This window comes from Mirounga leonina, unplaced genomic scaffold (genome assembly GCF_011800145.1).
Source record: "Mirounga leonina isolate KUSES-001 unplaced genomic scaffold, KU_Mleo_1.0 Mir_166, whole genome shotgun sequence".
NCBI lineage: Eukaryota > Metazoa > Chordata > Mammalia > Carnivora > Phocidae > Mirounga > Mirounga leonina.
In genome coordinates this window covers 31,130,665-31,158,277 of record NW_023270418.1, presented here as the reverse complement: position 1 = coordinate 31,158,277, position 27,613 = coordinate 31,130,665, and the positions used below count along the sequence as shown (strand labels likewise).

General features: G+C 46.7%; 1 protein-coding gene across 1 annotated transcript; it reads right to left on the bottom strand.

Annotated features, from left to right (window-relative positions):
• Nucleotides 1-7,138: 7,138 nt before the first annotated feature.
• On the bottom strand, nucleotides 7,139-14,767 carry LOC118015638 (solute carrier family 22 member 20-like). The gene is made up of 4 exons (XM_035012384.1): nucleotides 14,740-14,767; nucleotides 11,329-11,432; nucleotides 8,354-8,508; nucleotides 7,139-7,865 (listed from the first exon to the last, which is right to left on the bottom strand). The coding sequence occupies exons 1-4, from the start codon at nucleotides 14,746-14,748 to the stop codon at nucleotides 7,621-7,623; spliced, it is 513 nt and encodes a 170-aa protein (XP_034868275.1). The 5' UTR covers nucleotides 14,749-14,767; the 3' UTR covers nucleotides 7,139-7,620.
• Nucleotides 14,768-27,613: the final 12,846 nt, after the last annotated feature.

The window sequence follows — 27,613 nt, the reverse complement described above, 5'->3', positions numbered from 1 at the left end:
CATGACCTGAGCCGAAGGCAGTCGCTTAACCAACTGAGCCACCCAGGTGCCCCAATGATCTGTTTTCAAAAAAGGGATTTTTATTTCTAAAAACAAACCATAATATAATTATAATTCATAACCATAATTCAAACAAGAATCGGATATTGGTTAATTGCTAATACCTAAAGCTGATAAATAAGCAAACAATAAACAAACAAATAACAAAACATGAATTAGCAATTGAGAAACAACGAAATTTATTGTATTCTATTTTAACATCGTTAGATCAGATGCTAGTAACAAAACATGAACACAGCAATAATTCGATATGTCTTCTATGTTAGAGAAATTTAGGTGTAGAAAAAAATATATACATTTACATGTCCATGCTGAACAGAGAACCTCACTGATAACAAAGGGACTCTGTGACTTTTCAGAAATTCGGGCTCTTCTCCGTACAGTAGCCCTGTGGGGGCTTTCTGGTCATGGTCTCAAGCATATGTCCTTATATATCAAAATGGCCATTACCAAATGTAGGAGCAATATCAGTAACTAGCGAGGGGTGCTATGTCAATTGCACTCGGATCCATATCTTGGACACACCTATCCACCACTTGCCATTGGAAGTTCTGCTCGGTTTTTGGCCTTTTGTAGTCTCAGGCATCCAGCCTGTGATCTGGGCAGGTGGCTGCAGCTGGCCCTGGGCTGCACGTCAGTGCTGGTTGGGTTGTCCACAGGCAGTGCAGGACGTGGCCATGACCTGTGGCTACTAAGGGCTACATGGTCTGACAAGAGACACCACAGAGGAGACAAAACCCTTGGGGAGGCAGCCTGGGAGATGTTTTTAGCCATCAAGTCATCATTTTACATTAACCGTAGAAAAAATCTGCTGGGCTTGAAAAATACTTCTATCATAAAAATTTCCAAACACATCCAAAGGTAGGAGGTACAACGAACCCCCTGCTTCAAGCCTGGCACTCACTCTGTGCACTTTTCTAGTATTTTAAAGCAAATTCCCAATGTTTCATTTCATTCCTAAATACTTCAAGTTAACATCTTTTTTCTTTTTTAAGAAGGGACATTGGCTTATATAACCTAATGCCGCTGCCAACTTCACAAAATCAACAGATCCCTTAATATTTATTTAAAGCTCATTCTTCCTATTCAAATGTCCTTGATTGTCCAATACATGTCTTTTCTCAGTTGGTCTATAAGTCGAATGACTCATCTGCCTTATAATATTTCCATATCACAGCACTATCATTGCTTTTTCCAGTAGACGGTCAAGTGAGGTGCCACAGCATTTCCTTGGCAAGATCCTTCACATTTCAAAATGTGAGAAAGTTGTGAAGAGAGCAAGGGCCATTCAGAATATAGGTGTGGGTCCAAAGAAATCACACTGGGCATTCTACTTTTGTCTTTTCTGGAAGAAGTGCGACCAATCCATTCTTGGTGGTATTTTCACTGACGTTTCTTTGCTTGTCATGAGCCATCTTTATTCTGGGCAGGGAGAAGCATAGAATAAGCTCTGAGTGGAAAAGTGAGAGCTTCGTGGATGGAAGGGCTCTTGGGTCTCTGTCACTGCCCTGAGAAGGAGGGGCCTGCTGGTCCCAGAAGGAGGATGAAATGGAGAGGCAGAGCTGCCCCCAGGGAGTTGCCCCCAGACCAGACCAGCCCATCTGGAGCAGAGCCCCCCCAACCTGCAGACACACTCAAGCCCAGCCCAGATCAGCCAAGCCACAGACAAGGAACCCACTTGCAAAGAAGTGTTCAGTGGGTAGATTCAGTGGGTAGAATGACCACCTTCATTCTAAAATAGAAAGCATGGCTGAACTTCATCTGGAGGAACAGACTGACCTCCTTGGTCATCACCATGTGGTTTTGCAGCCATAGGTTAGGTGAGAGGAGGGACTTTAGCCATTCAACAGGTCCCCTCCACATTCAAAGTGATGATGTATTTAATAAAAGGAAAATCTGGCAGCATTGTATATGGCCTCCTGCATGATTTACCTCCAAATGCTTCAGCAGGCTCCCGGACAGTCACCACCAAGTTTAATACACCCGAAGCTATTATTACATATACAGATGGAGGGGCAGGGGCAGCAGGAGCTGCCCCAGAGTCCTGAAATGGGCCCAGGGGGTGCCCCACTCCTGCCAGGGCAGCAAGAACCCCAGCAGACCCATTCCCACTGCTCCGTCCCCACAGTCTACAAGGACGTTCTGAAATGCTGGAGAGATGGAGCAGGAAGGCTCTTACCTCTTCTCTGTCTCCTGGATGGTGTTCAGCAATGGCTGGTTATTCGTCTCCATCAGGAAGGTGCCTGCTGCAGCCGCCAGGATAGGGACCAGGCCAAATATCACAGGCTGTAGCAGTGGGCTATGATTGCCTAGGATGTAGACCAGTGGGGACAAGAGGGAGCCCAGGCGTGTGCTGAAGATTCCGGCACTCATCCCTATCTGCCTGTGGTAAGAGAGACCATAGGAAGGGTTTGGGACCCTGCATGTGCGCTGCCCTAATTCAAGCACCTGCAACAAGTCTAATAGGATTTGATGAATGAATGAATGAACCAGGCGCTGAGCCTCAGGGCCAGTGCACGAGAGATAAGAAGGCTGTGTGGCAAAGGGCCAGATCTTGATATGGGTCATGTGGGGGCACATCATGGGGAAGGGAACATTCATCTCAGATGTGGTCCCGCAGGATACTTATTGGGAACCATAACAATGATGAAAAAACTGACAGCTAATACTTACTGAGCATGTGTTTTGTGCTAGGCACTGTTCCAGTACTCGACGTCCTCAACTCAGCGATTTCCTATGGCTATCTAAGATATTTACACTTTTCTGAAGCTATAGAAATGAGACCATTTATGGAGTGCCTGTCAAGCTCCAGTCACTATCCAAGAGCAATGTCCTATGATAACCAAAATCACGATAAAATAGTGACACGAACCTGCTCCTTTGAGATGTGACACCACAAAACCATTTCCATATGGAAGCTGGTTTCCTTAGTGGCCCAGCCCTGAGGGACAGAGGCTGCCTTCTTGGTCCCAGAGACTCTGATCCATCTTCTTACCTGACTTCTGTTGGGAAGAGCTCCATGGTGTATAGGTAGAGACAACTAAAACAGCCAGCCAGGCTCCCTTTTCCAAATAAACAGAGGATCATCTGAAAGGTATTCATGTCTGAGAGAAGGTGGTGGGTGGGGTGTAGACAAAAGGGAATTAATTAAATGTCAATGCAATCACCTGTTCTGACATCTCAATGTGTCAAGCACCTCTCTGCCTCAGGGCCTTTGCACTCGCTGTTCTCGCTCCTCAGCGTGCTCCCCTCCCCACTATTCACCTACTTATTTCTCATTCTTCTTCAGATCTCAACTCAAATGCTACTTTGGCAAACCCTGTTCACTGGATCAAGCCCACTGTATATTTCCTGACTCCCTGGACATCTCCTCTGAGGCACTGATCCCAACAGCAATTGACACGAAGCGATTGGTTACCGTCTGTCTCCCTGAAGGCCTCTAGGCTCCATGAGCCTGGGTCTGCTCTGAGCCCAGGGTAGGCAGGTGCTCAAGAAATAGCTGTGAAATAACTAACAATCAAAGTTGATATTTTCAGATGAGGAAGGGGGAGTTGGGGAGTGAGGGATGCTGAGATTAGCCCTGTCTTGGGGAGTCGGGGAAGTGACTGTCCCATGGACACAGTGTTCTCATCAGTGAAATGATAGATGAGGCAGTCTTCAACACACCTCCTACTTGCAGGATTCTAGATTTCTGTGATTCCTACAACCATCTCAAATTAGTATCCCTTGCTACTAGATCTCAGAAGGCTGAATTTATACCTTTATAAACTTACCTATATGATGATAACTAAAATTTATTCAATGTTTACCATGAGTCGGGCACTGGGATAAGAACTTTTACACATGATCTTTTATTATTTTTTAAAAAATTATTTCAGGGGCGCCTGGGTGGCTCAGTCGTTAAGCGCCAGCCTTCGGCTCAGGTCATGGTTCCAGGGTCCTGGAATCGAGCCCCGCATCGGGCTCCCTGCTCGGTGGGAAGCCTGCTTCTCCCTCTCCCACTCCCCCTGCTTGTGTTCCTTATCTCACTGTGTGTCTCTCTGTCAAATAAATAAAATCTTAAAAAAAAATTATTTCAAACATATGGAAAACTATAGAGATTGATATGACAAAAACACCCATGAAGCCATCATATTGTTTTCTCCAATGTTAACACCTATTAGCTGTGTGACCTTGGACAAGTCACTTCACCTCTCTGTGCTTTATTTATTTATGCTTCAGTTATAAAAGCACTTCATGGAGTCCTCGTGATGGTCAGATGAGTTGATACATGTGAAGTGCTAGCACAGTGCTTGGCATGCTGTCAACCCCCAATAACGGCCTCTTAATTATTCTTCCTAAGTAACTGTGAGGGTCAGCAGAGGGTAAGTGGGTCAACTTGTCCATGATCACAGGAGACCACTTGAAAACAGGTTCATCTGGTTCTCCAGTCTGCTCTGAATCATTAAACTGGACCATGTTGTCCATCATATCAGAAGAGAATTTTCACGAGACCCAGAAGGAAACCTCACCTTGAGGAAGAAATGCAGTGATAAGGATCATGCAACCAGCCACCAGCAGCAGGGAGACGGTGGTGATTCGGCGGCCAAAGTAGGCCATACTCAGGCCTGTCAGCAGCTTTGTGGGGATATCCACCACTGAAAACAGCACTTGTGTCCAGTAGATGTTGAACCCAAATTTCTGCACATCTAAACTCAGCCCATAGAAAGAAAAGCCTGTGGAAAACCTGGAAGAGAGAAAGTGCCAGTAATTTATTTCATACCCTAGAGGTGGCCCATGGTTTGCCTTTCTTTCCAATGGAAGGAGTCTTTCCAACCTTTTGGCCATGGATGCGATGTGATCCTGTTCTAAAACTAAATCCTCTCAGGTTCCAGACTTTGCCAGGTTTTCCCATCTTCTCAGATTGCTTAGCCATGATCTGTTGCCTGCATCTCTGTCTCAAGCCAGTGGGGCACCAGGGAATGACAACTCAGGAACAGGTGTCAGGTGAATGACCAGGGGGTCACTCTCTGGGGCCCCACTCACCATCCCAGGGTGATACAGCAAGTCACCCTGCAGAGTCCCGGAGTGCGGAAGAGATCTAGGAAGAATGGGGACTCCTTCACAGCAGCTGTGTCCTCCTGCATGTGGATCCTTACAACCTAGCAGGAAAAGACCAGAGTGGAGATGCCAGAAGAAAGGGCTCTGGCCCTTAGTCCTTCCACTTTCTGATGCCACAGAATCACTTGATTCCTCCCACATTGGCCAATTCCTTCACACACACGTCCAAAAAGAAATAGAGGACTTCAGATTTTGGGTGTGTATTCTCTTTTGGAGCAACTTCTCCTTTTCTTTTAACTAGTTTTTCTTGATGGTCAACAATGACCCTCATTTATTGAGCCCTTGTTATTTGCCGGATGGGGGTCTAAGTACTTGATGTGAACTAACTTATTGAATGTAAAGGAGATGCTATTATCCTTTTTACAGATGAGGAAACTGAAGCTCAGAAGGTTAAATAACTTGCCTAAGATCACAGAGCTGTAAGTAGAGAGCTGGGAGTCACCCAGGTGAATGGTCCCGAGTCTGGGATCTTAGCCATTGTTATTTTGTTTCTTCATGTTCATAGTTAGAAAGGTCCCTGCCTCTCCTTTCTCTAGTACCACTCCCAATTCCTACTCTCCAGAAGCAACTGCTTTCTACTCTTTTGGTGTTTCTTCTCATATTTATCTCCTATTTCCAGATAAAATGCTACAATGCTATGGCTTGATTTTCCAACTCTAGATTGATTTATACTAAGAAAGAATGAGGATTTAACCCTCTTACTCTACCACCTCTGACCTATACTTTCCCTTCTGTAATTCTCCCAATGTAAGTCTCATTCAGAGTTGAACCATGTAGCGTACTCTGATTATATTTCTTTCCATGACATGAGTTTTTTATTTTCCTGGAGTTAATAATTGCCTCTTTTGTGTATTTGCTTGCTTATATTCTTGATTTCTTAAGTACTTGGCACTAATTTATCCCCAAATTCTTTGATAGAACCATTCATAAAACTCCTGTTAATAAGATAAAGTATAACATGGGCGCTTGGGTGGCTCAGTTGGTTAAGCAACTGCCTTCGGCTCAGGTCATGATCCCGGGGTCCTGGGATCGAGTCCCACATTGGGCTTCCTGCTCAGCGGGAAGCCTGCTTCTCCCTCTCCCTCGGCCTGCCACTCCCCCTGCTTGTGCTCTCTCTCATTGTCAAATCAATAAATAAAATCTTTTTAAAAAATGACCTTAAAAAAAAAAAAGCATAACAAGCAATCTCTCAGCATCATTTTTTTTTCTTCATGAAAGGCTTCCAGTATATGGTATTCTTTTGCTTCAGTATAAACTGATTGTTCTCTAGGTTTCTGTACAACTCTTTCCCTTCTTCTTTCCCTTTCTCCTATTTTGGATCTTCTATTTCCTGGATTCCCTGGTGGACATTCTCGTTTTGGTGGAATGTACCCTGTGGTAGCTTCTGAGAAAGGGTGTAACAGGACACTTGTCCCACAGGTCCCCTGGCTATCTGATGGTGGCAGTTACTACTTCTGGATGTAGAAACTTACCTCTTGTTCACCCTTGGCAGCCAACTTAAGCCCTCACTGAGAATTACCACCAGGTCAGGAGGAAGGGTTCAGGTAGCATGTGGGTTCCCTTTGTGCGTACCTCTGGAGTGAGTTTCCTTCCCTGCTCCTTTTTGCCATTTAATCTTGCCACAGCCTGCAGATTTTTCACAGCCTTGTCAGGTTTGTTGTGAGTGATGAGCCAGCACGCGGATTCTGGCAGGCCCCTAGGAGTGAGAGGGAATGGGGTGAGGGAGGGAATGATCTGGAGGCACGATCAGACAAGGCAGAGCCTCCTGCCCACCCCTGACCCCGATCATCTGGAGGTGCCAAGGGATCTCCACCCACAGTACCCACACAGGCACTGGGCTCGCTGTCCCAGTCACCATGTGTCAAGGGCTGGCCCACCCGAAAACAGGGAGATCCAAGGGAAAGTCCAAAAAAGCAAAACGGGAGGAATAAGGAGAGCAACTGTGAATGGGCTGGTGGTTGTTTCCCCCATTTTCCTTTTTGTCAGATCGCAAGATACAGACGTAAGCACGTGTTTGTTTTTGCAAAACGATCTCCAAGTTGTACACATCTTCTGTTACCCACATTGCTCATTTCATGCTACACTCTCAAAATCTCTCATGGCACTAGTATGGATCTTCACTGTCATTTTTATGAGAGTTCTTACTTTCATTGCGGCTCTGGATTTGTATGGAAAATCTCATCTCATTGGCTGAGTGGAGTGGCCAGAAATCTTCAAGTCTGACCCCATGAGGTATTTCATGGGAGCCTGGGGCTTCTGAGGGGCCTTGTAGTCACTCAGGACTGAATTTGGTATGGGGTCAAGTGTGCAGCCGCTTAGAACCCCAAATGGTGCAGGACTACTCACCAAGGATGATATGGAGAAAAAAAATCAAATGAAGACACCTCGTCGTATACCAAGGGTCCTCTCTTCTCTCCTTAAGGAGGTCAGATCTCAGCAGACCCAAGCCAAAGTAAGCTCTCAGGTCAGCAAACACTTCCCAGGAAGACAGACCAGACAAGGCAACTCTGCACAGTACGTCTGGGAGACGACGTACCAGGAGTAGAGAAGAATAATCACGTAGGCGACAGAAACGGTGCCCTGTAGCCAGCGCCACTGGTGGATGAGGTAGGCCAGGCCCGTGAGGACCACCTGGCCCAGTGTGATCATATACATGGTGTAGATATTGACCAGCATCCGACTCTGCGTTGGGGTCCACTCCATGGCTGGGGATGACAAGTTCGGCATTGCTGGTAATGAACTCCACAGGGCCTGGGTCGGCCAGTGACAGGGACCCCAGGCGATGCCCCTGCGGAACTTTCCCCTGACGATCCCAGTTGATGGGTGGGCTCTGACCCTGCTCAGTGCCACCCAGGACACACTGTCCCAAGCAACTTCTGCCATCTCATTTGATCTTCGTAACACCCCATATGCAGGGGCATCTGTGATGATTTCCCCTTCACAGGCAAGGACTATGTCACTGGAATCTGAGCCTGGGGTGCTTAAGCCACCACCTTAAAAATAGCTAACATTTCTTGAGGTCTTCGTGGGTGCCATGTATCATTCTATAAATATGCATGAGATGAGGAAGGTACTATCTTTATCACCCCGTATTACAGATGGGGAAACTGAGGCCCGGGCAGGTTACCTGAAGTGCCCCCCCCAGGTCGCACAGCAGCTAGTGGGGGAGCCAGGGCTCCGCAGGGGTACTCACCGAGGCAGAGGCTGGTGATAATGATGCCGGTCATTGCCACCCCACTGAGGAAGCGGAGCACGCAGTAGGCGGGGAAGCTGGACGCGAAAGCGGCGCTGGTGCCCATGATGATCATCAGCAGGGTCCCGCTCTGCAGCGCCGTCTTGCGCCCACAGCTGCAGGCAGGATAGACAGGGAGGCCAGGCTGAGCCCGGGGTCCGGCTGCAAAGGCGACTAGAGGCCACTCTGCCTCTGCTTTCGCTCCAGTCTGCTCCCCTCCACCTGTCAGCCCCCCACTTCACTGCATCCTTAGACAAGGGCTTGGGAAGCCGCCTTCACAATGTGATTGAGGGTCCTGGGAAGGTATCCCTGACCTCCTCTTGACACCCTCCCAATCGAGGAAAAAGGCCTTGGGAAGGGACTCCCTCCTTGCCCCGGCCCCTCCCCACACGAGTTGCCAAGGCCTAGAATTCCCCTATGGGAGGACGGTCAATTCTTTGCCTCTTGGCTCTGTTCCTTGTTAAAGTATAGCTGTCTCCGGATGGGGCTGTAATTGGCATCTGAGTGTGGCTTCTGGTCCCCGCCCCATGGGGGAGGGAGTGTGAGCAATGGCTCGAATGTTCCAAACGACCCTTAAGCCCACTCTCATTCTCTTCTACCTCCTCTTACACCCCTGTGTGCCAGGCAGGTGCCAAGGGCTGAGGACTCCACCAGGAGCTCACTTGCCCCTCCCCACGGGACCCCCCTACCCGTACCCACAGCCCTGGCCTGGGGCACTGTGCGAGAGCTGTGGTCAGGGAGAAATCAGACAATAAGTAAGATAAATGGGTAAAATACATAGACCGTCAGAGGCCACAGAACAAACCGGAGCAGAGCAGGGGGACACGGAATGTCAGAGGGGCTGCAGTTGTAAATAAGGTGGCCAGAGAAGGTCCTCTGGGCCGGTGACACAACGAAGCACCACAGACATAGCACTGAGGTGTGCTGGGGCTCCTCCCAAGTCATCTCGGGTCAATAGCGTCATTATCCCCATTTTACAGATGAGAAGACAGAGGCTCAAGCTGAAATGACTTGCCCCACACACACAGCCGGTGAGAAATCCACATCACTGTACTTCGAGGCTGTGAGAAGTGACCTGAAGAGGTGTCCTGGGCATAATGCCCCTGGTGGGGGCAACAGCCAGTGCAAGGGCAGGAGGAAGAAGGGGGGGTGGGGCTGGGTTCACGGCAGTGGATCTGGGGCCAGCCCAGGCAGGGCCAGCAGGCCATGTGCCCATTAGGCTTCACTGGCTAAGAACCGGAGAGCTGGTGGAAGGTTGAGCAGAGGAGGGCCAGGATCTGTTCTGTATCTAACAAGATCGCTCTTCCCATCGATTTGAGAGTAACAGAAGGCAAAGATCAAGGATAGGAAGAAGCAGGGAGGCTCCCTCAAAGGCTGTTTCAGCCAGCCAGGTGCAAGATGAATGAGTGGTAGCCTAGCGGGTGGCGAGAGGAGGAGGTGGGTTCTGATCTATGTTGATGACAGAGCCAACAGGGTTTGCTGGTATACTGGAGAGGAGGGGAGAGTGGGGGAGGTAGGGGGGAAGGGAGGGGGAGTCAAGGGGATGTCTCAAAAGGGATCAGGCAAACAGTGGAGAAGAGGTGGCGTTTACACACTCTGGAGGTCATTCCACCCCCTACCAGGGCTCTTTCCAGAGGTGGGTGCCTGGAGGTAGACTGGAGCTCTACCTTGGATACCCCGTGGCTCTCAGCTATCTGAATACAAGATACTATTTGGCCAGGCTGCAGGCCCCTTGTTACTTGGGGACTGGCATTTAAAGCAAGAGCTCCCTGCCGGCCCCATGGAGATGACTTAGTTCCCTCCTTTCACCTCTGGGTCAGGTGGGGGTGAGGACAGAGTCTGGGGCCCTCCAGATGGCCTCCTTTCCGATGAGCAAGGCCTTTGCGTCACCAGTCCCTCCTGCCCAGAGCTCAAGGCTGGGTTTCCCAGCAAAGGGGCCAGAGGCTGAGTGTTCCTGGAGCCCAGCCAGGGGAGACAGGGGCAACTGGAGCCACTGGGTGACTGGGAGAGCCCCTCAATTGTACAGAAATGATCCCAAGAGCTAAGTGAATTTTCTAAGGTTCCATAGAGGGGCAGAGCCCAGCTCCGCTGATGTCCACTTGAAATCCTCTTTCTGCTGCACTGGACGGATGCATCCTACAGGCTGGCAAAAACCAAGAGAGGTAAAAGACCAGAAGACACCGTACCCAGGGTTGGCTTTCTCAGAAATGTGCCTTGGCTTGTTTAACTTTAACCAGGACTATCTGTCTAGATGTGGCATCGAGCACAGAGCTTCTTCCTCACGGGAACATCATCGTCACTTCCAAGAACAGGGACTAAATGTCCATGCTGGAATCAGTTTTCCGTAAGACCAGTGGTGCTAAGCCTCATTTCATCTGTGAAATGGGAGCAGCTACCCAGGGCTACTGGGAGGATGTGGGAGAGCGCTCGGTAGAATTAGCCGTTCACAACAATAATGACCATCACAGGGGCTCTTTCTTCCTGGGGGAGCGACCTGTGGGGGCAACCCTGCGGGGAAATCACGGATGGCAGAAATGAGACCACGGACCCAGCTTCATCGCCATTCACATGATGAAGGCGTTCTGCCACGTGACTCAAAATTCATCCCCAAGCAGAAAGTAATTCGAGATTCATGATTGCAGTTCATTGCAGAACAAAAAAGGGAGGCATCATCACCTCAGCCACATCGGCTGCATGACCAGGGACTGTCTCCTAGAAAAGTGGGGTGTCCAGGACCCAGGCAGGGAGTGGCGAGCGCTCTACCCCGGCCCCTCCTTTTGAGGTCTCGGGTGCGGCCCTGGCTGTCTGGCAGGGAGAAGGACATGGGGGGGGTCTTCTCAAGTGGGGTCCTGAGCCTTTGAAGACAGTGTGGGCATAGCATGAACTCTAGCCTCGTAGGAAGCTTCTGGAGACTTCCTCGGGCCTCCTGCCCTCACCTGTCAGAGAAGATGCCAAAGGCAGTAGCTCCAACCAGCTGTCCCGTCATGTATATGGACTGGGCAATGGACTTCAGTGACTTGTGCTCGCACACCAGGTCCCACTGGAGAAAAAGAGACATAAGTGTCAGCAGGTGGCTCATGCATCCTCACCATGTGGCTTCCATAGAATATTAAGAGCTGCCTCGTCACCTCTTACATGCTAACACGGTCCCACAGCTTGCCCTTAAGCACATAATGCTGCCATCCTCAGCCCTGGCCCTTTTATTTTAAATGGCACGAACCTCTATATCAATGTCAAGCACATTATCCCAGATGTTTTATAAAACACATGGTCCTGAGTCTTAGGAAACCTCTACCCTAAAAGAAAGATGACCAACATGAATCTAGACCCAGTTTACTTGAAATGCTTCATTTTTTCCTGCTTTTTGTTCTCATTTCATTCAGCAGTCTGAGAAATTTGGGGGAAAACAAGAAAACAGGGGCACCTGGGTGGCTCAGTCAGTTAAGCATCTGTCTTCAGCTCAGGTCATGATCCCAGGGTCCTGGGATCGAGCCCCGCATCGGGCTCCCTGCTCAGTGGGGAGTCTCCTTCTCCTTCTCCCTCTCCCTCTACCCCTCCCCCCCCGCTTGTGCTCTCTCTCTCTCTCTCAAATAAATAAAATGTCTTTTAAAAATTACTTAAAAAAAAAAAAGAATGGACATATACTCTGTGGCATATTCGTGCAACGGAATGCTCTGAGGAACTGAGAAAGAACCATCTCCCAAAGCATATATCAACATGGATGACTCTTAAAAATCTATATTGAATGAAAAAAATCCCAACACACTAAAGAACACATACTCTATGATTCCATTCATATGAAATTCAAGCATAAGCGGTACCAAGTGATGGTGATAGAGGTCTGATTGGTGGTTATACTGGCGGTGGGTGGGGGGTAGTAGTGATGCAGAAGATTACAAGGGAACCTTCTGGGGTCCTTAGAAATAACCTGTAATGGGCACCTGGATGGCTCAGTTGGTTGAGCAACTGCCTTCGGCTCAGGTCATGATCCTGGAGTCCCGGGATCGAGTCCCGCATCGGGCTCCCTGCTCAGCGAGGAGCCTGCTTCTCCCTCTGACTCTCCCCCCTCTCATGTACTCTCTCTCATTCTCGCTCTCTCAAAATCTTTAAAAAAAAAAAAAATGAAATAACCTGTACCTTGACCTGGTGTTTACATATGTAAAATTTATCCAGCTGCACATTTAAATTTTGAGCATTTAATGGAATAAGTTATGTCTCCGTTAAAATAAAACAAACAAAAAAAATCATCTGAAGACCCAGCATTCAGCTGTAGCTTTACCTCACCTCAGAAACGATTGAGGAGGCAACAGTCTGGTCATACACCCACCCATCCAGGCAGGCCTCGGTGTCCAAGCTCAAAGACGAGGTGCCATTGTGGTTTAAGATCTGCCAGTGGGGCTCAGAGAACCTCAGGCACTGCTCAGGCTTCTGGTCCTTGTCCAGTGGGATGAAGACTTGCAGCAAGTCCCCATCCCCTACACCACCCGGGACATGGGACCCGTTGGTCCAGTTGGCTGGCCGGCAGTGATGTTTTGGGGTCGTGGCAGTGAAGTTCTGCAGGAAGCTGTGACAGGCGATCAGGATGGCAGGGAACATCATGAGAGCAGTTTGAAGGATTTGGAAGTTCCCCATACCACCGATGGTGTGGAGCAACTCAGAGAACCCCATGGTGCTCTTTCCACTATAGCTGTTGACAGAAGCATATCCACACACCTACGCGCGGGCTATTTTATAGACTCTCTTGCCTCCTTCTAGTGGGTTCTTGGGAAAGAGCTTCTGGGCATTTGTCTGGAACCATAGTATCATCACATTTTATTTGCTCTCCGTGAGGAAATAAGGTGTTTCTACATAAGAATATTTCTTCAAGGAATAAACTTCTTGTGACCATTTAAATGGAAGCCTTCCAGACAAGTTCCCTGTGTCTTAATTGCATAAGTCCGTTGTCAATATTTACCGAAGACCTGCAGACTGGTTATCCTTCCCAGGCTCATGAGCATCTTTACGTTCCCAAAAATGGTGTGAAAATGTTGCAATTTCTCCACATCCTCGCCCACACCTGTTATTTTGTTTTGTTGATAGTAGCCATCGAATGCGTGTCCGGTGGTGTCTCCTTGTAGTTTCCATATGCATTTCCCTAATGATCAGTGATGTTGAGCATCTTTTCATGTGCTTATTTATTGGCCATTTGTCTGTCTTTGGAAAATGTCTATTCAAGTCCTTTGCCTATTTTTGAATCGTGTTGTCTTTGTTGGGGAGTTTTAGGTGTCCTCTCTATATTCTGGATATCCATCCCTCCTCAGATATATGAACTGCAAATATTTTCTCCCATTCTGTGGGCTACCATGGACCAACTCCACTTTCCTCGTCTTAGAAACCCTCAGACTAGAGTAGGCACAGCTGCCCCTCTGTGGGCTGCCCAGGCCTACACAGCCCAGCCCCCAGCCAAGACAGCAAACAGGTCGTTGACTAAATAACGCAGCAAGAGAGGCTGGCAGCCACACACCTCACCTTGACCAGCCCGCAGGAAGTGCAGGGCAATGTGATTGCCCATTGCCACTGTGCTGGAGGGTTTAGAGCAACCAGTCTCTGACAAACATAAAAACCCATCCAACAATAAAAAGAGGGAACCAAAGGGACGGAGCCATGTCCAGAAAGTTCATCTTGTTCGGTCCTCTTCAGTGGAGGCTGCTCCCTCTTGGATTCAGTAGTTGTTGGCAGGTGTCTGATTAAGACTCTTCATTAGGGACACCTGGGTGGCTCAGCTGGTTGAGCATCCGATCTTGATTTCGGCTCAGGTCATGATCTCAGGGTCGTGAGATCGAGCCCTGCATCGGGCTCCGTGCTGGGCGTGCAGCTTGCTTGAGATTCTCACTCCCTCTCCCTCTGCCCCTCCCCCGGCTCCCCACAAAAGACTTTTTTTTTTTAAGATTTTATTTATTTATTTGAGAGAGAGACAGAGAGAGAGAGCATGAGAGGGGGGAGGGTCGGGAGGGTCAGAGGGAGAAGCAGACTCCCCGCCGAGCAGGGAGCCCGACGTGGGACTCGATCCCGGGACTCCAGGATCATGACCTGAGCCGAAGGCAGTCGCTTAACCAACTGAGCCACCCAGGCGCCCCCCCACAAAAGACTCTTTATCAGTCAGTGGTCGAGTTGAGGGTGGCAGCTAATGGCTGGACTAAACTGGCCAGATGCCCCATGAATAAGAGCCGAGAGGAAGAGATTAGTGTCCCTTTCTGTGCTCTGACCTCCCAGGGGTAAAGTGTTCCCGTCCTCCCACAGCCCTGCCACCCCCATGCCTGGTCCCTCAACAACCACTTCGCCCTTTTCCAGTCTTCTCCATGTCTTACCCGCACCATTTGCACAGGCTTGTCCCCAGGGTGCTCAGTGGTTTCCTCCTTCTGTCCCTTGTACCGTCCTAAGTCATCTCCCACCGCCCGCCTTGTGGGCCATGCCCGGTCACCCTGGGAGTCTCCACCTCTTGTTCACGATCGCTGGCATCAGTATCAACACTGTTTATTGCCCAAACCAGGGAGCCTAGTGCCTGCAAAAGAAACACCAGGTGACAGTCCCCCATCGCCACCCCCTTTTTGGGCTCCTTGCAAATGCCAGTAGCCCGGGTGCCCAGGGCTGGGCATGCGAAGGGAAAAGTAGAGGGTGACAGGTTCATTATGCGGTTTGGCCTCTTAGAGCCGGTCTGGGCCTCACCCCTCTCCAACTTCATAATCAAGCACTCAGTTAAAGCTAGGGAACTCTTTGCGGGGGACCACTGAATTTAGACCTCAGACTGGCAGGGTGTCTGCACTGGGCACAGGACCCCGGACAACCAGTTGTCTTTTCCAGGGTCTCTTTTAAAGTCCATCTTTTGGTGGCACCTGCTGCCTGGCAGCCCAGGCCAGATCAGCATGTTGCTCCTGCTCAGGTTGCATGTGAGTCATGGAGACGGGGTTGTGGACCTGGTGACATCTTCCAGTCCTCCCGCTGCCAGGCACCAGGCTGTCTCCCCCTGGGTCAGTGAAAATGTAACCAGGTGCATTGTGGGGGCTGCTTTCTGGGGCGAGCACCACAGCCCACAGCTCTGCCCAGGGAGCCGAGTTCCTCTTCCAGGTACGATTGTCAGCAGCAGTGGCCAGGACCCCACCAGCCCTTACCTTAGCTGATCTGCCCTCACCTGATCTTTCCTGATCTTGCCCTGCCCAGGCAATCCTTGATGCTCGGATCCTGGGCACCTCGCAAGCCATCTCTCTGCAGCCACAACTTAGAGATGCCCAGAAGACTGTCGTCCAAGGCTCTTGAAAACCTAGTGCCCTGGCTGGTCAGTGCCTTCGGAGGTAAATGCAGAGAAGTCTGGAAGCTATTTACCAGTTACAGTAAAGGTGATCATAGGGGACCAAAGGCAAATGGAATCCTGTTTAAACCGTTCACTCTTGTATCATCATCGAGAACATCAAGAACTTGTCTTCACTTAGTTTCTGGCCAGTATTTTTGGTTTTTGGTTGTATCCCATGGACTGTGATCTGTCCTCACGATTATTCTTACTTCTCATGGGAAACTTCCTTGTCAGGGTGTTTGTTAGAGGAAATCGGGTTTGTTCACTTAAACATATGTATTACCTTTGTCTTGCCCAATTCATGGCAACTACTCCACCAACTAGGTGTTCAGAGTGTGGCCATAATTAACCCTAACAACTGGGTTAAGTTCTGCACATTTTCTTGCTGGTTAGGAAAACTATTTCTAGACCAGTCGTTCTCAACCCCAAATAATGACATCAGCATCCCTGGGAGTGGGCCCGACCCAGCACTGGTATTTTTTAAAAGCACACAAGCGATTCCAGGATTGAGAATTGCGATTTTAAATTTTCTTCAAAAATACAAATTACAGATGTTTATAACAGATTTGTTTTTAAAACTGTTAAAGAAAGAACTTTCCCCAAATAGAGTCACTTGTGCTAAGCCCCACATCAGCAAACCAAGACTTATTACCTAACCGAGTTGCCGTTTTTGTTTTTTTTTTAAGATTTTATTTATTTATTTGAGACAGAGAGAATGAGAGAGAGCACATGAGAGGGGGGAGGGTCAGAGGGAGAAGCAGACTCCCTGCCGAGCAGGGAGCCCGATGCGGGACTCGATCCAGGGACTCCAGGATCATGACCTGAGCCGAAGGCAGTCGCCCAACCAACTGAGCCACCCAGGCGCCCCCCGAATTGCCGTTTTAGCCTCTCCTATGACTGGAATTTCACACCAATTAGTGTAGCATTTCCTGATCCACATCAGAGAGGTCATCTGCTAGATAGACCCCTGTCCTTCCCCCCAAAGGAAGGTGATTGTAATAATCCCTTCTTTCATCTGTGACTTCCATGTTGCTGCCTAAAAAAAGCTTTTTGCCTTTTGCCTTAAAAAGCTTTCCATTTTGTATAGCTCCTTGGAGATCCTTTCTTTCTTTCTTTCTTTTTTTTTAATTTGACAAAGAGAGACACAGCGAGAGAGGGAACACAAGCAGGAGGAGTGGGAGAGGGAGAAGCAGGCTTCCTGCGGAGCAGGGAGCCCGATGCGGGGCTCGATCCCAGGACCCTGAGATCATGACCTGAGCCAAAGGCAGACGCTTAACCATCTGAGCCACCCAGGCGCCCCAATTTTTTTTTTTTTGACAGAAAGACACAGTGAGAGAGGGAACACAAGCAGGGGGAGTGGGAGAGGGAGAAGCAGACTCCCCGCCGAGCAGGGAGCCCGATGCGGGACTCGATCCAGGGACCCCAGGATCATGACCTGAGCCGAAGGCAGACGCTTAACGACTGAGCCACCCAGGCGCCCCTTGGAGCTCCTTTCTATTTGCTCGGTGGGATGCTGCCCAAGTCATGAATCATTGAATAAAGCCAATTAGATCTTCAAGTTTAACTTGGCAGTAGTGACAGGATCCAAAGCCAAACTTTTTTTTTTAAGTGGGCTCTATACGCAACATGGGGCTTGAACACAGGATGCTACTGACTGAGCCATCCTGGCACCCCCAAAGCCAAACTTCTGACAGCATTTGGGGCCAACGAGAAACATAGGTGTGGTACCCTAAAACCTCTTTTTTGAGTTCTCTTCTTGCTGTTTCTGAAGCCACGGGTAAGTTCCTCTTGGTTCTGAGCTCCTGGTCTAATTGGCCTTCTGATACAGGACAGGTCAGCCTGAGCTGGCAGACGATTCTGTCGGGAGCCCAGCTGAGCTGCCAGGTGGTTCTGCCCAGAGCCAAGCCTCTGGCCTTTTAGACTGCAATTCCCAGATTTTTGAGGGGGAAACCCCCAGCCCTTAATTCTTTCTGGAGAACCACGTGGGAACTCTTAGGGGCAGTCCCCAGTCCCCAACTGTTGGGGTCTGCTGCTTTAATTCTTTCCCCAGTCCCAGGGTCCAAGGGAATTGTCGGAGCTGTGCATAGGCCATTTGTTGGGCCAGGACGTAGTAACAGGTCTCGGTTACTGCTGATCTATTAAGGTGCACGTGTTTCTTTGTCTTGTCTTACATAGATAAAGGCTAGTTGCTCATGAGAACTTCCGAAGTCAAAAAAGCCCACCGAAATTGGTGGGCATTTAAAGCATTTATTTATTTACTTATTTTCGTTTAAAGCATTTAAAAACTGCTTGAACACTTGCTGCTTAACCCAAAGACTCCATGTTAGGATAAAGCCGGTCACGGAAGAGGTTGGATTGACACGAGGTCACCTACCAACCTCAAGAAAATTTCCGGGCACCAAGGTACACTATGAAACATCACACAATTCCCGATCCACGGTGGCACGCCCTTTTTGGGTATTGTTTGGCTCCAAGATACCCAAGGCCTTAGCTGAAAAATAAATAAATAATAATAAAATAAGATCTTTGAATTCCAAAGAGTGGAACATACCCCTTCCCGGCACAGCTGGTGGTTTTATATTTAAGAACTGTGGTCTCTGAAATTGCAGACAGCTACAAACATGGCAAAATCGTACCATCACAGCAATGGCCACAATGGCCAAACTATGGAAAGAGCCCAGATGTCCATCAACAGGTGCATGGATAAAGCAGATATGGGATATATACAATGGGATATTATTACCAAGCCATCAAAAAGAATGAGATCTTGCCATTTGCAATGACGTGGATGGAACTAGAGGGTGTTATGCTAAGCAAAATAAGTCAGTCGGAGAAAGACAAATACTGTATAATTTCACTCGTATGTGGAATTTAAGAAAAAACAGATGAACATAGGAGAAGGGAAGGAAAAATAAAATAAGATAAAAACAGAGAGGGAGGCAAACTGTAAGAGACTCTTTTTTTTTTTTTTTAATTTTATTTATTTATTTGAGACAGAGAGAATGAGAGAGACAGAGAGCACATGAGAGGGGGGAGGGTCAGAGGGAGAAGCAGACTCCCCGCTGAGCAGGGAGCCCGATGCGGGACTCGATCCCGGGACTCCAGGACCATGACCTGAGCCGAAGGCAGTCGCCTAACCAACTGAGCCACCCAGGTGCCCCTGTAAGAGACTCTTAACAGTAGAAAACAAACTGAGGGTTGCTGGAAGGAGGGGTTGGTGGGGGGGAATGGGGTAATTGGGGGATGGGCATTAAGGAGGACACTTGACGTGGTGAGCACTGGGTGTTATACGCAACTGATGAATCACTAAATTTTACCCCTGAAACTAATACTACACTATAGGTAAGCTAAATTTAATTTAAATTTAAAAAATTTTAGGGGCACCTGGGTGGCTCAGTTGGTTAAGCCCCTGCCTTCTGCTCATGTCATGATCCTGGAGTCCCAGGATCGAGCCCTGCATCGAGCTCCCTGCTCATGGGGGGAATCGGCTTCTCCCTCCCCCTGCTCTTGTGCTCTTGCTCTCTCTCAAATAAATAAATAAAATCTTAAAAAAATTTTTTTAAATAAATAAATAAATAAAACAACTGGAAATTACGATGGTCATTACGGGGAACGTTCCGGTAGGTAAGCTTGTTCATTTAAAAAGTGCACTTGAAAGTAAGGGTTTTCAAATTAAACAAGTAGAACAGTATACCTATTTTAGTTGGCATGCAAAAACCCCCAAAAGTCTAAGTTTTTTTTTTTGAAGGCTAAGATTTACGGTAAAAGGCTAATGAAAAATTAAGATATAAAAGGTACCTAGGACAAAAGACTATAAGGCTGAAGTAAGCCTCCTGCTCCCCTCAGTCCTCCTTTGAGCACTCTTCAATGCTGTCTGAATTGCCTTTCCCCTAGGGAGAGACTGTTAAGCAGGTGCCTTTTGAAATAAGACCACTCAAGTCTACAGATGATCCTCCAGGTATCTGGCCCTCCTAGATCAAAGGCCAATCTGAGAACCAGAGCCACGTTGTCCCTTCCTTTCCAAATCCAAGCCAATGGTTATTGATCTCTGTGAGTGACTCTGGATCTTGTGAAGATAATATCTTTTGCACCCTCCCTGAGGATGGCTCTTGGGCCCACGGGCTTGTCTAATACCGCCAGAAATATTTGCTGTTCGTCCTAGCTGAAACTGACAAAATATTTAAAAGAATTTTTATGTAGGTCTGTGGTTAGAAGTTGGCCAGGTTGGTGGCTGATATTCAGAGCCTAATAAGAACTTTTTTTTTTTTTTGGCCTTCACCCCTGTGCTAAATGTACCCAAAGGAACAGAAAAACTTTGCAACATAGATGGATGTGTCGGTCTTTTGATATCTTTTAGGTGGCAATCCAAGTCCCCGAAGAATTAAGAACAGCTGTCCTTGTTCTACAACTTAAGTCTTTACAGGACCACAGGTGCAGCTCCAGAAACTATTCAAAGTCTGCCACTCTTTTTTACCAATCCCTAAACCTCCCCCATTTATCTCCAAAGGCTTGTCCTTGTGCCTCTGAGATATAAGTGTGCTACCTGGTCTTCCCCAGGAACTTTTTTCTAGGTCATCTCTTTAAAATACCAATGTCAGGGGCACCTGGCTGGCTCAGTCGGTGGAGCGTGTGACTCTTGATCTTGGGGTCGTGAGTTCAAGCCCCATGCTGGGTGTAGAGCTTACTTAAAAATAAATAAAATTAAAAATTTAAAAATAAAGGAAAATATCAACTTCAGTGAAGTAGTTCTTACCAGAAGAAAAACAGAAGAAGGAAAGGTTATTCGAAATTTAAGCAAATAGAAAACAATAACAACTTTAAGTGTCTTCTCTATAAATGCCTGTCTTGTGGTGGAAATCTGAGAGTGGAAGCTATGAGGCCTTTCAGTGTCTGTCGTATGTTCACGTGTGTCTATATATGTGTGTGTGTGTGTTGTAGATTTGTGGCATTTTCTACCTCTAGATGGTATTGCCAAAATTAATTTGTTAAAGAGCTCCCCTTAACTGGCTTAAAGAAAATTAAGTGCTTATAGAAATTAAATTCCCAGAAATATAATAGAAACTTAATCCAGATGGGGTGCCTGGGTGGTGCCGTCGGTGGGGCATCCGACTCTTGGTTTGGGCTCTAGGCTCAACCAACTCTTGGTTGTGATCTCAGGGTCGTGGGAGCCAGATCTGTGTTAGGCTCCAAGCTCAGAGGGGAGTCCACTTGAAATTCTCTCCCTCTGCCCCTCCCTGCCAGATGCGCACAGGCTCTCTCTCTCTCTCAAAGAAATAAATCAATATTAAAAAAAAAAAAGAAACTTAATCCTGATGAATTTCAGGGTCATTGGATATGGGGAAATATTTGGTATTAAAGCTAGTTTAAGTTTGTTGATTTAATTAAGGCAGGCATGTCTTTAGAGTTATCAGCATTGAATACAGTATTTTTATTCCACCTAAGCTTACTAAAGGCCTGGCAATTTCATATTATTGCTTACAAAACTTGTCAGCAGGAGAAATACCTTGAGACAATGGCTAACTGTCTAGAATTTTTTTTTTTTTAAGATTTTATCTATTTTTAGAGGGAGAGAGCGTGTGCAAGTGCCCGAGCTGGGGGGAGGGGCAGAGGGAGAGAAAGAGAGAATCTCCAGCCGACTCCACACTGATTATGGAGCCTGGCTCGATCCCACCACCCTGAGATCATGACTGGAGCCAAAACCAAGAGTTGGACACTCAGTTGATTGAACTACCCAGGCACCACTGACTTAGTCTAGAATCTAAATGTATTCATTAAGTGGCCAATTTATAGAATGCTAGAGCAATATTTCACAATCGTTTGCTTCTTTTTCTTTGGTTTGCTTCTTTTTCTTTTAAAGGTTAAAAATTCTAATATGTAAGCTAGTAGAAATAATAAAAATATTCCACATACAAAGAAAGTAAAAGGTGTGTTTTCGGTAAGAGAAGGTATGAGAAATGGCGGCATGTTTTTGTGTTGAGGGAAAAGAAAATAATTTTGTCCCAATCTGAGGCTGGTTGTCTAAAGAGGAAAAACACAGGACAAATATGAATGTAAGAAACAAAGTTGCATAAGTTTTGTGGAAAGGAATCTTGGGAAAGGAATTTTAGTCTGGTCAGGCTAAATGAATTTAAAGGTTAAAAAAACTTTAACATCAATAACATACTTATGTGAAACTAAACCTTAATTTTTTCTTTCATCTGATGAAAGGACACATTTTCTTGTGTTTTCTTTATTTTTTTTTAAAGTTTATTTATTTAAGTAATTTCTACACCCAGTGTGGGGCTTGAACTCACAACCCCAAGATCAAGAGTCACATGCTCTTCTGACTGAGCCAGCCAGGCCCCCAGGTTTTCTTTACCTTTGATTTTTTTTAAGGTTTTATTTATTTATTTGAGAGAGAGAGAGCACGAGCAGGGGGAGGGGCAAAGAGAGAAACAGACTCCCTGCTGAGCACGGAGCCCGATGCAGGGCTTGATCCCAGGACCCTGAGATCCTGACCTGAATCTAAATCAGGAGTTGGACACCTAACCAACTGAGCCACCCAGGTGCCCCAAAAACTTTTGATATTTTTGACAAACTTCCCCAAAATCAAAGTCTTAAACTTCTTTTTTTTTTAAAGTAGGCTCCACGCCTAGCCTGGAGCTCAACATGGGGCTTGAACTCACAACGCTGAGATCAAAACCTGAGCTGAGATCAGGGCATCCAGGTGCCCCAGTGAAATCTGTTTGATCTCAAACTAACTTGGGGATTTTTCAGAAGTCCTTAGAACATCTCAAAAGGTTTGTTCTCTCTTTTTATAAGAAAGGAGATGTGAAACTAATCAGGCTAATTTGACGTGTTAAATTACATAGGAAGCATTGTCAAGTAAGAAGCTATACTAAGGAGCGCCTGGGTGGCTCAGTCGGTTAAGCAGCCAACTATTGATTTTGGCTCAGGTCACGATCTCAGCGTCATGAGATCGAGCCCCATGCTGGGCTCCCTGCTTGGCGGGGAGTCTGCTTGAGATTCTCTCTCTCCCTCTCCCTCTGCCCCTCCCCCCACTAGCACTCTTCCCCACCAAATAAATAAATCTTTTTTTTTTTAAGATTTTATTTATTTATTTGACACAGAGAGAGAGAGTGCAAAAGAGAGCATAAGCAGGAGGAGCAGCAGGCAGAAGGAGAGGGAGAAGCAGGCTTTCTGCTGAGCAAGGAGCCCAATGTGGGGTTCAATCCCAGGATTCTGGGATCATGACCTGAGCTGAAGGCAGCTGCTTAACTGACTGAGCCACCCAGATGCCCCTCAAATAAATAAATCTTTAAAAATAAAATAAAATAAAATATTGAGTGTCACAGAAATAACCAGACTTTCTTGTCAATTCCATGATAATAAACTCTCATCAGATCTTTAACAATGGGCATTTAAAAATCTTTGTCGTTAAGCTGTCATCATCAAGACAGTATGGTACTGGCACAAAAACAGACACATAGATCAATGGAACAGAACAGAGAGCCCAGAAATGGACCCTCAACTCTATGGTCAACTCATCTTTGACAAAGCAGGAAAGAATGTCCAATGGAAAAAAGACAGTCTCTTCACCAAATGGTGTTGGGAAAATTGAACAGCCACATGCAGAAGAATGAAGCTGGACCATTTCCTTATGCCACACACAAAAATAGACTCAAAATGAATGAAAGACCTAAATGTGAGACAGGAATCCATCAAAATCCTAGAGGAGAACACAGGCAGCAACCTCTTCGACCTCAGCTGCAGCAACTTCTTCCTAGAACCATCATCAAAGGCAAGGGAAGCAAGGGCAAAAATGAACTAATGGGACTTCATCAAGATAAAAGGCTTTTGCACAGCAAAGGAAACAGTCAACAAAACCAAAAGACAACCAACAGAATGGGAGAAGATATTTGCAAATGACACATCAGATAAAGGGGTAGTATCCAAAATCTATAAAGAACTTATCAAACTCAACACCCAAAGAACAAATAATCCAATCAAGAAATGGGCAGAAGACATGAACAGACATTTCTGCAAAGAAGACATCCAAATGGCCAACAGACACAGGAAAAAGTGCTCAACATCGCTCGGCATCAGGGAAATCCAAATCAAAACCTCAATGAGATACCACCTCACACCAGTCAGAATGGCTACAATTAACAAGTCAGGAAATGACAGATGTTGGCGAGGATACAGAGAAAGGGGAACCCACCTATACTGTTGGGAATGCAAGCTGGTGCAACCACTCTGGAAAACAGTATGGAGGTTCCTCAAAAAGTTGAAAATAGAGCTACCCTACGACCCAACAATTGCACTACTGGGTATTTACCCCTAAAGATACAAATGTAGTGATCCGAAGGGGCACATGCACCCCACTGTTTATAGCAACCAGTGTCCACAATAGCCAAACTGTGGAAAGAGCCTAGATGTCCATCAACAGAGGAATGGATAAAGAAGGTGTGGTATATATATACAATGGAATATTATGCAGCCATCAAAAAATGAAATCTTGCCATTTGCAATGATGTGGATGGAACTAGAGGGTATTATGCTAAGTGAAATAAATCATTCAGAGAAAGACAATTATCATATGATCTCACTGATATGAGGAATTTGAGAAACAAGACAGAGGATCATAGGGGAAGGGAGGGAAAAATGAAACAAGACGAAACCGGAGAGGGAGACAAACCATAGGAGACTCTTAATCTCAAGAAACAAACTGAGGGTCGCTGGAGTGGTGGGGGGTGGGAGGGATGGGGTGGCTGGGTGATGGACACTGGGGAGGGTATGTGCTATGGTGAGTGCTGTGAATTGTGTAAGACTGACGAATCACAGACCTGTACCCCTGAAACAAATAATACATTATATGTTAATTAAAAAAATAAAATAACTTTAAGGTCATAAAACTCAACTGAGTAAGAATTTCCAGAACTAATGGAAAAACTGGATTCAAGCCGAGCAAGAATTAATAACGTGGGACCCAATGAACTGACGAGGATGATTATAATTTTTATGACTTTTTGTTTGAAACGTGGCTGGTTCCTTAACATTTTGTTTTTCCAGATTTAAGAAAACTTTGTTCTCTTTTCTCTTACTATGGCTTATAGCAAATTGGTAGGGCCTTTGTAAACAAAGATGAAACATTAGTTTTCTCTACCTACCTGATCCCAACAGAAACTCCTGAGTTTTCTTTTTATGGCAATGTAATCAGTTATGTGCAGAAGTTCCATAAGAATCTATTCTCCTTGTAACAGGACACAGTTGGAGATACTGGCTACATTACCAAAGCTTTGATTGGAATGCCATATTTGAGAGAGATATGCAAGGCTCAGATATGACCAGACGATTTTAAGGAACTGCTTTAACCTTGGCTTGGCTTCCTGGCCTCAGACTTTTAAGAGTTCAATCTGAGATTCCTTATAAAAAGTTCCAGCAAATCCGTCTGAAAAAGAGCTTATATGGCCAATCACTATTCTTTTTTTTTTTAATATTTTATTTATTTATTTATTAGAGAGCGAGCGAGAGAGAAACAGCATGAGAGAGGAGAGGGTCAGAGGGAGAAGCAGGCTCCCTGCTGAGCCGGGAGCCCAATGTGGGACTCGATCCCAGGACCCTGGGATCATGACCTGAGCCGAAGGCAGTCGCTTAACCAACTGAGCCACCCAGGCGCCCTGGTCAATTACTATTCTTGCTACACTTATGTAAATAATCAGGCCAAGTTTAATGCAAATAAATTAGTTTTGCTGTGATTATCTTTGGTAAAAGATGACCATAGATAGAAAAATTATGTTTGCACCTTTTTATAGATATTAGATTCTGATCCTGTTCATTGTCTTTGAGGTCTGGGGACATACCTGTAAACTGGCCTCAATCCTGAATTCTTCTGGTTTCCTCAAATATCTGACTATGACTCCCCAAACTGTTTCTAATTTTCTCCCACCCTTCTGATTTGGAATCGCTAAGAACAAGAACTGCCCTTGAACGCTTTCAAAGGGACTGTCCCAGGTCCGTAGGGTCCTGTGCAGACCAGGAGACCTCCTAATCAAATTGACCAGGAGGAGAAGCAGCTGACATTGATGTTGAGTGCTTCTACTCAAGATGCTGAGTCAATGGGGCGCCTGGGTGGCTCAGTCGTTGAGCGTCTGCCTTCGGCTCAGGTCATGATCCCAGGGTCCTGGGATCGAGCCCCGCGTCAGGCTCCCTGCTCAGCGGGAAGCCTGCTTCTCCCTCTCCCACTCCCCGTGCTTGTGTTCCCTCTCTCTCTGTGTCTCTGTCAAATAAATAAAATCTTTAAAAAAAAAAAAAAAAGATGCTGAGTCAAAACTTCAAACTTTAACTAAACATGAAATCCTTTCTTCTTTTCTTTCATTTGCTCTGGCATTGGCCTGGAAAGATAATATCATCATCTGTATCTCCCAGGCCATTACTAAGGGGACAATCTTTCAGACTGCTGGATTTGTCATCAAAAACTCTGACCTACCCATGATGCCAGACACCCTCTGGTCCATTTTGCTGTTGCTGGTTAACAGTGCCAAACTTGGGGGACTCTGTGCCCAGGCTGTATGCAAAGAAAGGGACACAAGGCAAGGGTAATCAGAATAAAACTCCCTGTGTGGTCTATAGCCCTTGCAATATTTACTGGCCTCATGGATGTTACCTTTCCAGTCCAGAATCAAGCAGGAATGACCAGGAGGCCTTTATGATTCATTTACGCTTCCCTTGGCAGGGCCCTACTTCCCCGGTTGGGGAGTAAATGTAAATGAGGCTATAATCAGGAACGTCTTCTTAACTCTTGAAAATACTGCAGAATTCGCTGCTAAAAAAACAATAGGGCGCCTGGGTGGCTCAGTTGGTTAAGCGACTGCCTTCGGCTCAGGTCATGATCCTGGAGTCCCAGGATCGAGTCCCGCATCGGGCTCCCTGCTCGGCGGGGAGTCTGCTTCTCCCTCTAACCCTACCCCCTCTTGCGCTCTCTCTCTCACTCTCTCTCTCTCAAATAAATAAATAAAATCTTTAAAAAAAAACAATAGCTGCCCAACAAAAAATCCTTAGATTCTCTGGCCCAAGTTGTTCCTGATAACAGGATAACCCTTCACTATCTCTTAGTTGAGCAAGCTGTGTTGTGGCCACCACCACCTGCTATGCCTGGATTAACACTTCTGGGGAAGTTGAAACCCAATTACATAAACTCAATTGTACATAATTATGTACAATTACATAATTACATTGAGCGAGTGGCTTGGCTTAAAAAGGTGACTCCTTCAAAGGGGTCTTTGACTCATTTGATTTCGATTGTTTTGGATCCTGGGGACTATGGCTCTGAAGCGTGGTCCAGACATTGTTTATAATAACCTCAGTAATCTCCCTGGCATGTTGTATTCTCTCAAAAGTTTATTTTTTTTAAGGATTTTCTTTATTTGTCAGAGAGAGAGAGAGAGAGAGCACGAGCAGGGGGAGAGACAGTGGGAGAGGGAGAAGTAGGCTCCCCGCGGAGCAGGGAGCCCAATGCAGGACTCGAGCCCAGGACCCTGGGATCCCGACCCGAGCCCAAGACAGACACTTAACCGACTGAGCCACCTAGGTGCCCCCAAATTCTGTTTTTTTAATAAAACATGTACAAAATCTTGTTTTACTGCCTCCTCCCTCAGAGTTCAGCAGTGACAGGTCACGTGTTTTTGTTTTGTTTTGTTTTTTAATCCTCATGACTATTTCATCCACTCCAGCAACACGAACTGAGTACCTACTGTGAGGTGGACCGTGGTAGATACACACAAAGATGACCTACCTGTCTTCAAGGAGCCACTATGATAGATCAGCATGTAATGAACCCATCACAGCACAGCAGGGAGAATGTGAGGAGGGACTCACGAGAGCCCAGAGGCAGGCAGGGGAGGTCAGGGAATGCT